At 40.3% G+C, this 14,503-nt stretch overlaps 3 protein-coding genes across 8 annotated transcripts; all 3 read left to right on the forward strand.

Moving 5' to 3' along the window:
- Positions 1-566: 566 nt before the first annotated feature.
- On the forward strand, positions 567-6,740 carry LOC116197565 (DDB1- and CUL4-associated factor 13). The gene is made up of 17 exons (XM_031527740.1): positions 567-833; positions 918-1,007; positions 1,192-1,303; positions 1,723-1,750; positions 1,900-1,998; positions 2,172-2,244; positions 2,333-2,367; positions 2,482-2,556; positions 2,684-2,779; positions 3,805-3,868; positions 4,057-4,110; positions 4,537-4,622; positions 4,749-4,809; positions 4,894-4,958; positions 5,207-5,312; positions 5,749-5,837; positions 6,220-6,740. The coding sequence occupies exons 1-17, from the start codon at positions 768-770 to the stop codon at positions 6,380-6,382; spliced, it is 1,362 nt and encodes a 453-aa protein (XP_031383600.1). The 5' UTR covers positions 567-767; the 3' UTR covers positions 6,383-6,740.
- Positions 6,741-8,516: 1,776 nt separating this feature from the next.
- LOC116193456 (protein NUCLEAR FUSION DEFECTIVE 6, chloroplastic/mitochondrial-like) lies at positions 8,517-10,703 on the forward strand. Of its 6 annotated transcripts, XR_004154313.1 has the most exons (5): positions 8,517-8,757; positions 8,848-8,969; positions 9,381-9,436; positions 9,764-9,836; positions 10,214-10,703. XR_004154313.1 is itself a non-coding variant. In XM_031522156.1 (4 exons), the coding sequence occupies exons 1-3, from the start codon at positions 8,615-8,617 to the stop codon at positions 9,386-9,388; spliced, it is 273 nt and encodes a 90-aa protein (XP_031378016.1). In that variant the 5' UTR covers positions 8,517-8,614; the 3' UTR covers positions 9,389-9,436; positions 10,214-10,598. The 6 variants fall into 6 exon arrangements, 4 of the variants coding, with proteins under 4 accessions (XP_031378016.1, XP_031378015.1, XP_031378014.1 ...); XR_004154312.1 differs by lacking the exon at positions 9,381-9,436 and having other exon boundaries at positions 10,214-10,598; XM_031522156.1 differs by lacking the exon at positions 9,764-9,836 and having other exon boundaries at positions 10,214-10,598.
- Positions 10,704-13,521: 2,818 nt separating this feature from the next.
- LOC116196236 (ethylene-responsive transcription factor 4-like) lies at positions 13,522-14,494 on the forward strand. Its single transcript, XM_031525865.1, has one exon. It carries the CDS (start codon positions 13,621-13,623, stop codon positions 14,239-14,241), a length of 621 nt encoding a protein of 206 aa, XP_031381725.1. The 5' UTR covers positions 13,522-13,620; the 3' UTR covers positions 14,242-14,494.
- The last annotated feature ends 9 nt before the right edge of the window (positions 14,495-14,503 follow it).

Raw genomic sequence — 14,503 nt, forward strand, 5'->3', positions numbered from 1 at the left:
TTGTATGAATACTTTTGAGTTACATTTTAAAGATATAAACTTATTATTTCATGTAATATATTTTAAATTAGTATAAATTATTGAGTTGAACTTGTCTCGTGTTCCCGGGCTAAGCATTACTAGCGAAATCCACATCCATCTATGTTTCTGTATGGATATCCTAATACCAAATTTAATTTTGAATCGGAGTTAATTGAATAAACTTAATTGGTATTGAAATAAAGAAAAAGAGGTAAATTTAATTCTGAACCAGAGTTTACAAAATCATTTTTAAATTTACGATTATTAAATTTTGAAAGAATTGGCGGGTAATTTGTAATATATAGATATAGATGTATATATTACACGTCGCGTACAGCTTCTCACGTTCATTTCTCAGTTCACAGCCTGCCTGTAAACCTTACTAGGCTATTGGACCAGACATGGAATATGAAAACAAACCAAAACCAGGCCCAATGAGGAACCCGTTTGCTTATTAAAAGCCCAGAGTGTCAGCCCACGGCCCATGCTATTTCGTCTAACCAGCCGGGCGCGCTATAATTTTGGCGGGTCCCATCTCCGTCTCAACGCCGCAAACAAGACAAGGGTTTTTAACTGATTCTCCTTCCTCCTCCGCCGTGCTGGCTGCTGCTCCTCTTCCTCGCCCGTCGCCGTCTTCTTGTCTCTGGGGCTTCTCTCGCCGGAACCTTGCAACTGTAGCTTGTTCCGCTCTGCTGTCTTATAAGTGACCACAGTTCCCTGCGAGCTCCTCGCGGTTGACGGACGCAATGAGAGTGAAAGTTATTTCCCGCTCCACCGATGAATTCACTCGGGAGCGCAGTCAGGATCTCCAGGTGACGTATAGTTGAGCTCGAACTTTGCTGCGCTTTAGCTCCTTTCTCGAAAAACCGACTTATGAATGACTTCGATTTTATCAGAGAGTATTTCGCAATTTCGACCCCAGTCTACGGACTCAAGAGAAGGCGGTGGAATACGTCCGAGCCCTAAATGCTGCTAAATTGGATAAGGTAATGCTATATTTGGCCGACGCGTTTATGCTTTGGCCGGAAAATCGAAGTCTCGTTTCTTTGGATATGCATTTATATTTTGGTTTCCACGTTTCTTTTTGTTTTGTTCCGCTGGTCACTGGTATTTAATTTATGCGATGGTAATTTGGAAGCATACTTTATATTTGCAATGGTGGTCTTTCAGATATTTGCAAGGCCGTTCATTGGGGCTATGGATGGGCATGTGGATGCTGTATCATGTATGGCAAAGAATCCAAGTTACTTAAAAGGAATATTTTCGGGCTCGATGGACGGAGGTAGTTATATGTTACTTGGATGTGATTGTCCTTTACATTTGGAAGTTAGTATGCGAGCATGCAGTTTTGTGCCACAGACATGGGATTGAAATTCTGGGACTGTTCAATCTTAGCTGCTATGTTTGGGGTTCTCAATATAGGGAACCTTTTTTCCCTTGCTTTGCTTTAAACTCAATGCATGCAGAAGGTTTTATCAGTTCTTTTAAGGATTTTTCTGATGCTTCTTTGCTATTTTAACTTCCTATAGAACTTCTCCATGGCTACCTTGCAAAAAAATGTGCCGGCATTGTCCAGTCAGATTGAATATTGGCTAAAGATCCGCATGTTTCCTTGCTCTCTATATTTTTCAGTTCATTATATACCTCCACTGATCTTTCTTTAGTCATCATAGTAACTTTGTTTCATGTTATACTTTACAGATATACGACTTTGGGATATAGCTTCAAGGTATGTTTACTGCTACTTAAGATCTGGAGTAATATGGGATATCTAATCCAAATTCGTGTTCCCCGTATAGTCTATGTACAATATCCCTTTCCTTCCGAATTATTAACACGGATATTCTACTAAATTGTTGTTTCCGAATTCATGGACAGGCGAACAGTTTGTCAGTTTCCTGGTCATCAAGGGGCAGTAAAAGGTCTGACGGCATCTACAGATGGGCGAGTTCTCGTGTCTTGTGGAGCTGATTGCACGTAAGTTCTTCACTGGGTATATTTTTTAATTTTTATTTTTTCCCTTCAAAAACTGAGGTCAACATGGTTAATATGCTTTCCAACATATATGGTGCCCACAATTCCCACAATACATGAAGTTTCCGTTCTCATGGTCGTAACTGACAACATGGTTAATTGCTTTTTCCCCCTAGGGTTCGGCTTTGGAATGTTCCTATAGCTACACTTGAGGAGTCAGCTGACCCTCCTGGTGAAAATTCCACTGAGGTAATGCTGCTGCATTATGCAGTCATATTTAAGCTTAAATATGTATCTTTCTATGACTTAAATGACAATTTTAATTCTTCATTGTCAGCCGGTTGCCGTTTATGTTCGGCAGAATGCTTTTCGGTAAGTTTTCTAGGAATCTTAATGGAGATACTATCTCATCACAGCTATTATGTTTAGCTATCTTTTCTATTTGATTATCTCTGTTGTATCTCAAGCTATCTTGGTCATTCCCAGGGCTGTGGACCACCAGTGGGATGGTGAACTGTTTGCAACAGGCGGTGCCCAAGTTGATGTATGGAACCACAACAGGTCAGGTCATAAACCTAGTTTATTTTAGCAGCCAGTGGCTTGACGCCTGCACTTCTTTGCTGGCTAGCATGTCATGCCTCAAGCTTCTATTGTTTTCTTTGGTTTAATTGTGTATTCTTGCATGTAGGTCTCAGCCAGTTAAAAGTTTTGAATGGGGGACAGACTCCATTATATCTGTTAAGTTCAATCCGGGAGAACCTGATATCTTGGCAACATCGGCTAGGTATTCATGCAATTCACTTAATTCATGTATTATAAAAATATTTCACTTCTAAGAGTTTGGCTCCCACGACTATAGTCTGACAGTTCTTTGGTCATTCTTGATATATTTTTTTCATTGAATGCTTTCAGAAGCTGTTAAGAGGCTAAATGATATATATGCTTCCAAGTATTCACTTAATTCACGTATTATAAAAATATTTCACTTCTAAGAATTTGGCTCCCATGGCTATGCTCTGACAGTTCTTTGGTCATTCTTGAGATATTTTTTTTATCGAATGCTTTCAGAAGCTGTTAAGAGGTTAAATGATATATATGCTTCCAAGTATACTTATTAAGTGTGGCTCTTCCAAGAGAAGAAGATTTTTTGCCTGCTGGAGAGAAAATACAATCACATTTTTTTGTGTGTGTGGTTACTAGTAGAAAAAAGAAAAATTAAGCGTAGATGGTAGAGTGATTATTTTTGTAACTTCGCGTATGACATGGAAGGCAAAAGGCTAAATGATTGACTCTACTTCCTAACCTTGAAAAGAACACATTACATAATTTACCTAAATTATGTTGCTTAACAATATGAGTTTCTTGTTGTTGAAACAGTGCTAGGAACATAGTATCTCTCAGATAAAGCTATGACTGAGTTAAAGAAATATTTTTCATTATTCAATAGGGTATGGTTGACACCTCTAGAAGCTTGAGTAGGATTAAAGAAAGCATTGTGTGACTCTTTATTCTGGGTCGAGATGCACCAACCATCAGTTCTCGATTGGATCAAAAGCCTAGTGCATCATTGGTTTCTCAGTTTTTCTATGAAAGGAGTTGCATGACATCCTTCAGCATAAGAATAGTTGATAATGACATCTGCTAATGAGAAACATTGTGCACAAGGAAATATGCACACACACAATATATATATATATATATATATATATATATAAACCTGGAAGTAGTGTACCTTTGTGTTCCTTGGCATTTCTCTTTTAGTATCTCATTTTATAATATATGGTTTACTGGTAATTTCTTTGTGTACAGCGATCGCAGCGTTACTATATATGATTTACGCATGTCATCTCCTGTGAGGAAAGTAATCATGATGGTAATGATGGCTCTCAATGACTTGAATTTCTTTTAGTAATAATTAGTTTTCTAGCATAAAGTTTGTACAAATCTGCCTCAGAAGGCCAAAATATTCTCCTGCTTAGAAAATTGAAAGTTTGTTTTATTATTTAGACAGTTTCTACATGTTACTTTACTCAAAACTCTGAATTTTTTTTTCTTGCACAGACAAGAACTAATGCTATTGCATGGAATCCAATGGAGCCTATGAACTTCACTGCTGTAAGTCAAGTCATTTGAATCTTCTTGTTAAGATACTTCCAAGTATTTTAATTCTTCCTTTCTGTCAACTCTTGACATGTTATTAGACTTGACTAAAAGATATGTGCTTAATATGAGATTGAAGGCTTGTTTAAGTAGAGTCAGGACGTGTTGGCATTACTTTTAACTTTTTAAAGACATTATTGACAGAAGCTGGAGGCACTCTCTTAACTGTTTGCAGTGTAATTGATTCTTCTTATGAAAAATCAGTCTTTTGACCTTAAAGCATTTGATACAACTTGAACTGTTTTTTGTTAGTACATTTGAACACAATGATTTCATTCTTTGCATATCAGTGCTTTTTTTTATTATATATTTTTGGTCTTCTTGTACATAATACGACTTTATTTAGTGTTGTGATTTGGTGTAATGCGCCCATGTCCACAGGCAAATGAGGATTGTAATTGCTATAGCTATGATGCCAGAAAGTTGGACGAATCAAAAAATGTGCACCAGGATCATGTTTCTGCTGTGTAAGACGGCATATTCTTGATTGTTTTTCTGCTTTTTTCCAAGTATGATGTGTTCTCTTTCTAATAGTCCAGTTGGATGTCTCTCTAGATCAGATCGATCTGAACTGTTTTCTTGTCCTTTTGCAGGTTGGATATTGATTATTCACCAACTGGCCGAGAATTCGTGACCGGATCTTATGATAGAACTGTCAGTTGCCCTACATATATTAATCAGTATGATTAGCAACGAAGAAAGTAGCTTTACTCTTTGATGTAATATTGTTTTTCGCAGGTTAGAATTTTCCCTTATAATGGAGGTCATAGCAGGGAGATCTATCATACTAAGAGAATGCAAAGGTTTTCACTTCTTTCAGAGCTTTGCATTTTAATCGAATGCTCATGCAGAAGTTGTTCCCATATTCACGTTGCTGCTTCTTTTTTGTAACAATTCTAATTGACAATAACACAAGTTTTTGTTTATAAGCTGTCCATGAGTGATTCAGCCAAAAAAAAAAAACCCCATCCATGAGTATCAGTTGTTTTGTTAATGCATGGAATCATGACCTGAAATAACTCATTCTTTGATTATTATATTTATCTTGCAGGGTATTCTGTGTCAAGTTCAGCTGTGATGCCAGTTATATTATATCTGGGAGTGATGACACCAACCTAAGGCTGTGGAAAGCTAAAGCATCCGAACAGTTGGGAGTTGTAAGTGCTTCTTTTCCCTCTCATTTGTTGTATAGAACTCAGATGATGCTACCATATGTTACTGGATTCAGTTCAACCAATTATATGCTTTGCCATTAACTGCTTACACCTTGGAATATTTATACTGGGTGGTTGCTCCAGACTTAATGTCTGCAACTTGTGATATCTAACACATCGTCTTTGATATGGTCTATCTCAATTCATAGTTTGTGATCTTTAGATTGATTGGAAGATAGTTTCAACTTCCATTACTTGAATAAAACTAGATGTCGCAGAATCTCTTAGATAATGATATGAGAGGAGTTAACAAATAATATAAAATTTTATACTTTAGCAAATACAGACGTGAGATATTCTCGCTGCATATGGCACCAAAAGACTCTTCTCGCACAACATTCTCATATTCAATCTGCTGAGTCGAGCTATTATGTTGCAGGTTTTGCCTAGGGAGAAGAGGAAGCATGAATATCATGAAGCTGTTAAGAATCGCTACAAGCATCTCCCTGAAGTCAAGCGTATTGTGAGGTACGTTGAATCTTCAAAATGACTACCAATTTGAGAAAAAGGTTGTGGTATGTGTAGTATTGAATTCCTCCTCGTCTCTATTAGGCCTTTTAGTGTTATGGGTTCTTCTTCTGCTCCTCAAGAGCATCAAGCTGAGCCCTTCTTTTTGGTTACCAAGGGCCAACGTAGGAGCATAGTTGATATCACCGAAATGGAGACATGATTCTCACACATTCAACTTTATATCATGGCCATTCGTCTAGTATTGAGAACAAATATGCTAATGTTTGCTACTTCTAATGTTGCATTTGGTACAAAGGAAAGAAATCATCTCAGGGATGGGATTGGCCTACAAATGGTGATTCTCACATATATTGATTGTGATGGATGGTGAATCTTGCAGGTACAGGCACTTGCCTAAGTTAATATACAAAGCAGGTATCCAGAGGCGCATCATGATTGATGCTGCGAAGAGGAAAGAAGAGAGAAGGAAGGCTCACAGTGCCCGTGGAACCGTTGTTACGAAACCTTTACGTACAAGGAGGATCATCAAGGAAGTCGAGTGAAAAAAAATGTTATGCTCGTGGTGAATGCCCCGATTGCAGCAGTTTTGGCAGGATTTCTTAAGATCTCCGATGAGTTTCATATTTGGTTCCAGTCCCTTGTATCTAGCAGCACGGTATATATTTTCTAGCGTGGGTCATTATGGGGCAGCGGCAGTTGCCGTTGCTAACGGGAATCTTTTCAGCTATGGAGACTCTATAAGCAAGTGCGAAAAGAATGTAAGCAGATACCGTATCGTACATGGTGTATGTGCCATGTGGTGTTTTGAATATTGTGGTAAATTCGTTTGTGGTGACGGAATTCTGACCAGCCCAGCGTGGCTGGCGCAAAGGGGACTGGATATGCTCTCATTATGACCAAGACCTAAGTGGCTTGTCATACTCTGACAGACTGGGCTAAGATTGACCCATGTTCTTCATCCAAGGCCGCGGGCTGTCTGCCTTACTGAGCGTGTTAACGAGATTAGGTTGAGAGAGTAAAATTTCCCTGTTAAATCTAGATAATGGGCTTAGGCTCTCGGACTATCGATGTAGCATTCAGTTGGACTATTTAACATGACCTAGAATTCAGTTGGATGTTGGCCTGAATGAGGGCCGTGATCATCTATACACGGTGTAGTTTTGTATTACTATGTTTCCTTTGGGCTAGCCGGGCTGATCGTCTTTTGTGCTTAGGCGAAGAGGGTAAGAATGAGAGCCTATGCCGTCAATTTGGCTCCATGCAGACACCATGAGGGGGCCTTATGATTTGACTGCAAGGCATATAATGAATTAAGGGGCCCAAACAGGATATCCGAGCTCATCATCTATCTATCTAATCTAATCTAAATCTAAATCTAAATATAGTGAAGTCGGAAAGTTTGAGCATTTGAAGAGAGTAGTAATCTTGTTATGCGCCAAAAAAAGATCCTTGTGTCTTAATATTTACTTCATTTGTTATATCATATATTTTAATAAAATAAGAAGAAGAAAGAAATTTCGTCCGTATTCGTCGTGTACTTCATTATGTAAAACTAGAATATGCTAGAGCAAATTTTGCATTTGGGGCAGGAGTCGGTACCTTTAGGCCCATCAACACTACTATATCTCTTAACTTCCTGGCCCTATCGTCAAAGGGTATTTAGGCCTTTGATAGACTGGTTGGGATGGTGAACATGATAGATTGGTTGGGCCGACACACGTTTATGACACTAGGCCGATGGCCCATAATTAGTTTGGCCGACGCAGGCCCATGACCTGTTAGACCGGTGCAGTTCCAAGGGTCTAGTTGGACCAATGCAAGCACATGACAGTCATTTCAACTCTGCAAGCGTGAATGTCGTACTTGGGCTTGAAATCGGTTTTTATAGGCCCATCGGGCCTATGATAATTTAGTGTTAATGGGCTTGATGGGCCTATAGGAACCAACTCCAAACCTAAGCGCAATGTTCGTGTAGCATGGTCAACTTCTCCAAAATGAAGTGTGATGTTTCGATGGCCCATTAAAGCTACTATATCTCGTAACCTACTAGCCCTACCGCCAAAGGGCATTTAGGCCTTGAAAAGCTCATCGAGCTGGTGGACATGATTGGTTGGTGGGGTCGACACGGGCCTGTGATAATCTAGCTGGGTCAATGCAAGCCTATTATTAGTTTGGTAAATGCATGCCTATGACTAGTTGGGTCAGTGTAGACCCAAGATAGTCTAGTTAGGCTGATGCAGGTCCATGATAGCTATGGGCCAATGTAGGTCCATGCTAGACAAGGGGGCCAATGCAGGCCCGTGATGCATTAGGTTGGCTAACCGAGGCCCATGATAGACTAGTTGGGCCAAAGCAAGCCCATGAAAAAACTTAAATATGAACAGATTTTATCCCAAATATTTCGAAATAATAAAAATTAAAAGGACTTAATTTAATAATGTAAAGTTCTAAAAGTATTTTCAATTCAATAATATAAAGTTAAAATTTTTTTATCGTAATATATAATATTTGTTTCCAGTATTCTATTTTTCTAAAACCCGAGAACCGAAAATGAAGAAGAAAACCGAAAAATTCATTTACGATTTTCCGGTTTTCGTTCGTTCTTCTTTCGGTTCGGGTCGAATCGGTTTCGGGTCCCGAGTTTTCCCTCACACCCTAAATGCCCCGTTTGGAATAGGGTTTTAGATCTCCAAAACCTCCCAACGAACAGTACAGGGCACCTCCTTCCTCTTCTTCTTGTCTTCCCAATCCGAAACGGTGTCTCGTGACAAGCAATGGCCTCCTTTGTTTCTGCGAGATCCATTTTCCGGTCAGCCTCCGTCCGCAACGCGGCGGCGAAGCTCGCCTCCGAAGCTAAGGCCGCCCGTTCCCCGTTTCGCGCCGCCACCAACAGGCCAGCATCCCGTCTCATTTCGAGGTAACCACCGTCTCTCCGTTCCCGCCGATAAAGGGCCGATATTTTTATTCTAAGTACCGTCGACTGATTGTGTTTTGCTTTATTTTGAAGGACCCCGGTGGAGGCAAGCGCCTGTGTGGAGTCGATGATGCCTTACCACAACGCAACTTCCTCTGCATTGATGACTTCGATGCTCTCCATCACTCGCCGCACCTACGGTTGGCTTCCCGAAGGTACTTCCATGACTGCACTCCCCAAATAACTGAAGAGTAAAGTTTTTCCTTTTATAGCTCAGATGTGCCGTGTTTGCATCTCTGATGGGTCTGATTAGTTCTCTATGGCTAATACTTAGTATTGATTCTTTGTATTGTTGAGGATAAAAGTTGCGATTTTTACTTGATCCAGGTGTGTACATATCATTAGGCTCTTCGCATCATGATAAGGGCTTATATTAGAATCAGGATCGTAGCTATATTGCTGGTGGTGACATTAGAATTTAATGTTTGTGTCATTCAATCATGCAATTTGTGCCACTTCCAGAAGTATGCACGCGATTCTGTCCACTTTGATTATGCCACCAGAAGTCAAATGGTAGTTTGGCCTTTAGGTGGCCTCACTGATTGGTTTCGTTTTTCTTGAATTAGGTATCTAGCGATCACTTGTAGACCTCTTGATGTCCCTTGCTTGCTTTATATTTCTGGTAAGTGGAAAGTTGCAGATCTTCACTTTGGTGTTTCAGAAATCGTTATGAAAGTCATATGGAATAGCATAGCAGATTCACGGAATGGTTAGAAGTTAATTTGCGGGAGTGGAGACCTGTCATGAAATCGCTGATAGATGGGGTTGTCAAGTCATTCTTAAATCATTTCTAGGTGATTCACCCAATGGATATGTTGAATTCTGTGGTTGGAAAATTAATGTCTGTCCACAATGCAATGCCTGAATCTTGATAATAAGTCATTGGATTTAGTTTCTCATCATCGCCACTTAATAAAGGATGTGCGCTCCTCGTTTTTTCATGTTGTAGGCGGAGAGAAGACTAGATGAAGAGCGAGGAGCAAAGACAGAACAGTTTAATGTTTTGCCATAGCATTTTAAAAGTAAGGGTGTCATCATTTAATAACAAACCAGGCAGGATACCTCCCTAGAACTGAAACATGGTGTAAATGCTCTGTGATGAATGTGGATTTCCAGGAGTTAGTGGGTGAAATTTTTTATGAAATATTTTTAGGAATCATCTTGTGTTACTTCCAAGAGAAACTTTGATGTTGCATCATATTATCTCCCACTGGATGTTTTTCTAATTCTGAATTTCTCTGAGATGATTTTCATTTGTTGGAACTGATGTTGGCGCCTTTTGTTGCGACTTCTGATGCAAACTTTGTGGAATATGGTGTGTTTAGCCTGTATTTTTTGTTTAGTGGTAGGGATGATCTGACCATCAAGGGCATGTACTGACTATGTTTTCCTCAACCAGCTTGCAACGATGATGTGTGATGACTGGTCCGATGATTCAGTAGAGCACAAAATAAGGATTCTAGGACTCGTCAAAATAGATATTGAATCAGATGTTGGTGAGACCTGCTTCTCGCATTCCCAGGGAACAGATAACATGGATCTGTGTAGGCTTCCGGGGACCTTTTACTTGGGAGATATTCGATATCATCTTTGCTTTTCTGATGCTATGGAGGATTAATCTAGATGGCGAGTAGAGCGATCATGGAGCATCTGTGTACAATATGAATGGATATGTGATCATTTAGAAAGCACAAATGGTTTTTACGTAATGTTGCCTCTCGTATTATGTGTCGGATGAAATGGTTCCGGCATGTTGTGTTGTTTACACGACTTCTGTTCGCCTATATTTTGGTCGGAAGGTGTGAGAATTCTGGCCATGTGTTCATTGACTATCGCATGGCAAAGCTCTCGCAGGGCTTTCTTTCAATGGACACGGTAATGTTAATCAATTGTATCAAGTTTTGCGAACATCGAGCTTTGTATACAGCAAGTGTGTTCGGTTCCAGAGATTATTGCGCGAGATTCCTTGCCGTGGTGTCATCCTGTGGGGTTCGGTCATCGATTCTGAGTGGTACTTATGGCTCTTGCTCATGTTTCCATTAAATTAAAGATTAACTTAGTATCAAATAATAAAAGTAGTAACTTCAAGGTTTGTATTGGATTCTTGTTACTTTTTGCAATAAACTCCAGCGGTTTAATTGCTTAGGCGATCAGGCAAAAGGAAAAATAAATAAATAAATAAATTCAACAATGGCATATAATCAGCGTATAACTTTAGCAACAATTGGTATCTGTAGATTTGTTTGCATATATTTAGCATCTCTCAAGTTCAATAAATATTGATAAGAAGGACAGGCTATGTCTTTATTTGAAATTGTAAAACTTTTAGAATGCAAACAGTTTTGTTTGAAAAAAGATATTTTCCCTGATCTGTTGTCGAGGCTGTTGAGAAGGTATGGACGAGACTTTCCTCTTCGCCCTACCATCGAGTTGATAGTGGAGGAACCGACGAATGGAAAAATCAACCAAAAATTAAAATTTCAAAAATTGAACAAAAATAATTTTTTAACCGATACATCATTTTTTTTTCTTTCTTAAATTTATTATCATGAAATCTTTCAAATGTAAATGTCGATTTATTTGTTACAAAACAGTTTGGCTAATGTATTATCTTTCACTTTGGTGAAAATATGAGTGAATTTGACATATACCAATCGCAATCAGTGGCCTGACCACATAATAAGACACGGTATCCAAACAAAACAATATTTCATCTGGTTTGGCCTCGGGGGACTTCGTCGTAAGTCACAAATATTATAAAATCGTTTTGTTTCATCCCTTTGGTTCCGAAGTATTAGTGAATCTTAAAAGATGAGTGTCCGTACCGAGAGTGGGAATGCTAAAGAACAAGAATAAGACCAAGGCGTGTCACCTTGTCAACATAGTCGGCTCAGAATCGAAAGAGCCTCGTACAATACCAAAAAATATGTGCTTTTTTTCCCCCTCTTTTTCCTTCTAATTTCTTTTTATTTTGTTATTATTTATTAAGGGTTAATTGTACTGGTAGTCCAAAAAGTTTCATGAATGTTTCAAATTGGTCAAAAATATTTTTTTGGTAACTTGTTGATATAAAAAATTTCAAAACCGTTTCAATATAGTGCATTCCGTTAATTGCTCTTGACGTCGTTAATATTTTACCGACGTGTCGCGTCCTATGTGTCATTTTTGTTACGTTAACCAATCATAGTGCGTTACATCATTTAAGAGGACATAAAATCTGAAAAAAAAAAACCCAATAAAAATGCAAAAAATAATAAAAAATACTAAAAATATAGAATTTTTTTTTAAAAAAATTGTTTTATTTTTAAAACTTTTTAAAAAATATTTAAATTTAAAATTTTAAAATTATTTTTAAACCTTTATCCTTGCAAGCTTTTACATGTACATTCCCCTATTGTCTAAGAAAATTCAGACTTGCCCCGCAAGAGTGAGCAATCGAGATTGCCCCAATGCAAATGTTGGACAATGATGCACCGATCTTCATTTGTTAAAGTGGCCCGTGGCAGGTGCTTTGTGCGATTGTTGTCCCCGATCGTATCTTGCCGTTCTTGCATTGCATGTGTTATTGGAGGGTACATGCTGCTGAAGCCACTAGATGTTCGAGGAAGACGGTTGCATCGATACTAGGTGATTCGCTCGATTGTCTGCATCTTCAGCTTCGTAGAGGGTACCTCATCGTTGGACACTTCCCTCGTTGAAGTATAAGGAAATAGTTCGAGACGAGTTTTCGGAGAGGCGCGAATTCGCGCATCGCTTTTCACCTGTGACCGATGTGTCCCTGTGAAAAATGACAAAGAAGATGGTGCATTAAGCAATTATGTAGTGGAATATGCGGTAAGAAATATTGGGTAAACCCATGAAAAATCATTTTTTGTCATCCACACGCGACTTTTTAATTTAAAAGTTTTTAAAAATTTTAAAAGTCTTTAAACTTTTTTTTAAAAAAAAATTAATTTGTTTTTCTGAATTTTTACTTTTTTTTTTTGTATTTTTATTGGATTTTTTCAAATTTTATATAATCTTAAATGAAGTGGTGCACTATAATTGATTTTACGTAACAAAAGTGACACATAGGACGCGTCGCGTCTAACAGCGTCATGAGCAATTGACGAAATGCACTATATTGAAACGGTTTTGATATTTTTTGTACCAATAAATTATCAAAAAAATATTTTGAATTAACTTAAAATATTCATAAAATTTTTTGAACGATCGGTATAATTAACTTATTTATTAATCAAAGCTTTTTTCACCAGTGTGGAGGGAGTGAGCGAGTGGTATGGGGGGAAGGTTGTTGACAGGGTCGGCGGTCGGCGGGCGACACTTCCTTTAGGACGCTGACACTTCATGCCCCCTTCGGCTTCTCCTACACGACAGCGAGCCTACGGGTAGATCATACCCACCCTCCTTATCCCGAGTCTTCATCTCACACACCCGTTGCCACATAATTTGTTACTGCCGACCGCAGAAACCATGAAGTCGCGTGCGCGCACGCTCTCCGGAGGAGCGTGAAACGGCGAAGCGGACATTGGGTAGCCGCAATAGCGGCTCCGAAGCTGCAGAGAATGAGAGCCTCTAGCCGCTCGTCTCGCAATTACCGCGTGCCACGTCGACGGGGAGGAGTGCGGCCGCCCTGTCCCAGTCAACCCCCCCGTTGATCCATTCTACTCTTCTCACTCCTCCCCCTTCTATATAAGACGAGCCCAGACCTCAGACCTCTCCCCACTATCATACCATTCGCTCTCAGTACTTCCCCTCATACGCAACTCAACAGCCACAGCCCATCGCAGCTCCGGAGTCGAGGCAATGGCGGCCAAAGCCAAGCGTGGAGTGGTGAACGGTGGGGCCAAGGGTGCGGCCCACGCCGGCTTCGTCAAGGAGCCTCACTACAGGGGCGTTCGGAGGAGGCCGTGGGGGCGGTACGCGGCTGAGATTCGCGACCCAGGCAGGAAGAGCCGTGTCTGGCTCGGTACGTTCGACACCGCCGAGGAAGCGGCGCGTGCCTATGACGCTGCGGCCTTGCAGTACCGCGGCCCCAAGGCGAAGATCAACTTCCCCCTGCCAAACGGGGCTGCAGAGCAGAGCCCCGCACAGAGCAGCACGGAGGAGTCGTCTGGAGAGGCCGATGTTCCCTATGCGTTGCCCCTGCAGCTCGGCCTCGCGCGACAGGCTGCCGGCAATGGATATATGGTTCAGTTCCCATTCGCTGATGGCTCACGGCAAGGGATAATGGCGAGGCCCCTTTTTGCATTTGAGCCTCTGGTCGGGAGGCCGGATCCGATGGGCCAGGTGATCCCGGTGCTGTTCCGAGCCAGGTCTGAGGGTGAGGCCCGGAGCGAGTTGGATGCGTCATCTGCGGTCGAGCAGCCGCCTACCGGAGTCCTCCTGGATCTTGATCTCAACCTTCCTCCGCCGGAAGAACTTTGATCCTCCATTTAACTGGACAACACGCCTTAATATTAGTCAGCGATTAACGACTCCAGGCAGAAAAATAGATTGCCCTGGTTCTCTGATTATGCCTTTTTTTTTTTTCAAATTGTAATTTTGGTGTATATACACGCATTGAAGATCTTCTGCAGTGCGACGACATTAATCAGAAGATGTATCTCGATCTCCATTGATCGATCATCCAATTCTTTGGCACATGGGTTAAATCTCATATTACGTTTGTTTAATACCATGATTCAGC

This window comes from Punica granatum, chromosome 2, assembly GCF_007655135.1.
Source record: "Punica granatum isolate Tunisia-2019 chromosome 2, ASM765513v2, whole genome shotgun sequence".
NCBI classification, from domain to species: domain Eukaryota; kingdom Viridiplantae; phylum Streptophyta; class Magnoliopsida; order Myrtales; family Lythraceae; genus Punica; species Punica granatum.

What these genes read in the sequence shown, in the direction of transcription:
- LOC116193456 (XM_031522154.1), top strand. Translation starts at nt 8,615, where the DNA reads ATGGCCTCCTTTGTTTCTGCGAGATCCATTTTCCGGTCAGCCTCCGTC. An exon ending in GCATCCCGTCTCATTTCGAG is followed by an intron (nt 8,758 to 8,847) that starts GTAACCACCGTC and finishes TTTATTTTGAAG; the next exon opens with GACCCCGGTGGAGGCAAGCG. An exon ending in CTACGGTTGGCTTCCCGAAG is followed by an intron (nt 8,970 to 10,213) that starts GTACTTCCATGA and finishes TTCCTCAACCAG; the next exon opens with CTTGCAACGATGATGTGTGA.
- LOC116197565 (XM_031527740.1), top strand. Translation starts at nt 768, where the DNA reads ATGAGAGTGAAAGTTATTTCCCGCTCCACCGATGAATTCACTCGGGAG. An exon ending in TTCGGGCTCGATGGACGGAG is followed by an intron (nt 1,304 to 1,722) that starts GTAGTTATATGT and finishes TATACTTTACAG; the next exon opens with ATATACGACTTTGGGATATA. An exon ending in CTGGTGAAAATTCCACTGAG is followed by an intron (nt 2,245 to 2,332) that starts GTAATGCTGCTG and finishes CTTCATTGTCAG; the next exon opens with CCGGTTGCCGTTTATGTTCG.
- LOC116196236 (XM_031525865.1), top strand. Translation starts at nt 13,621, where the DNA reads ATGGCGGCCAAAGCCAAGCGTGGAGTGGTGAACGGTGGGGCCAAGGGT.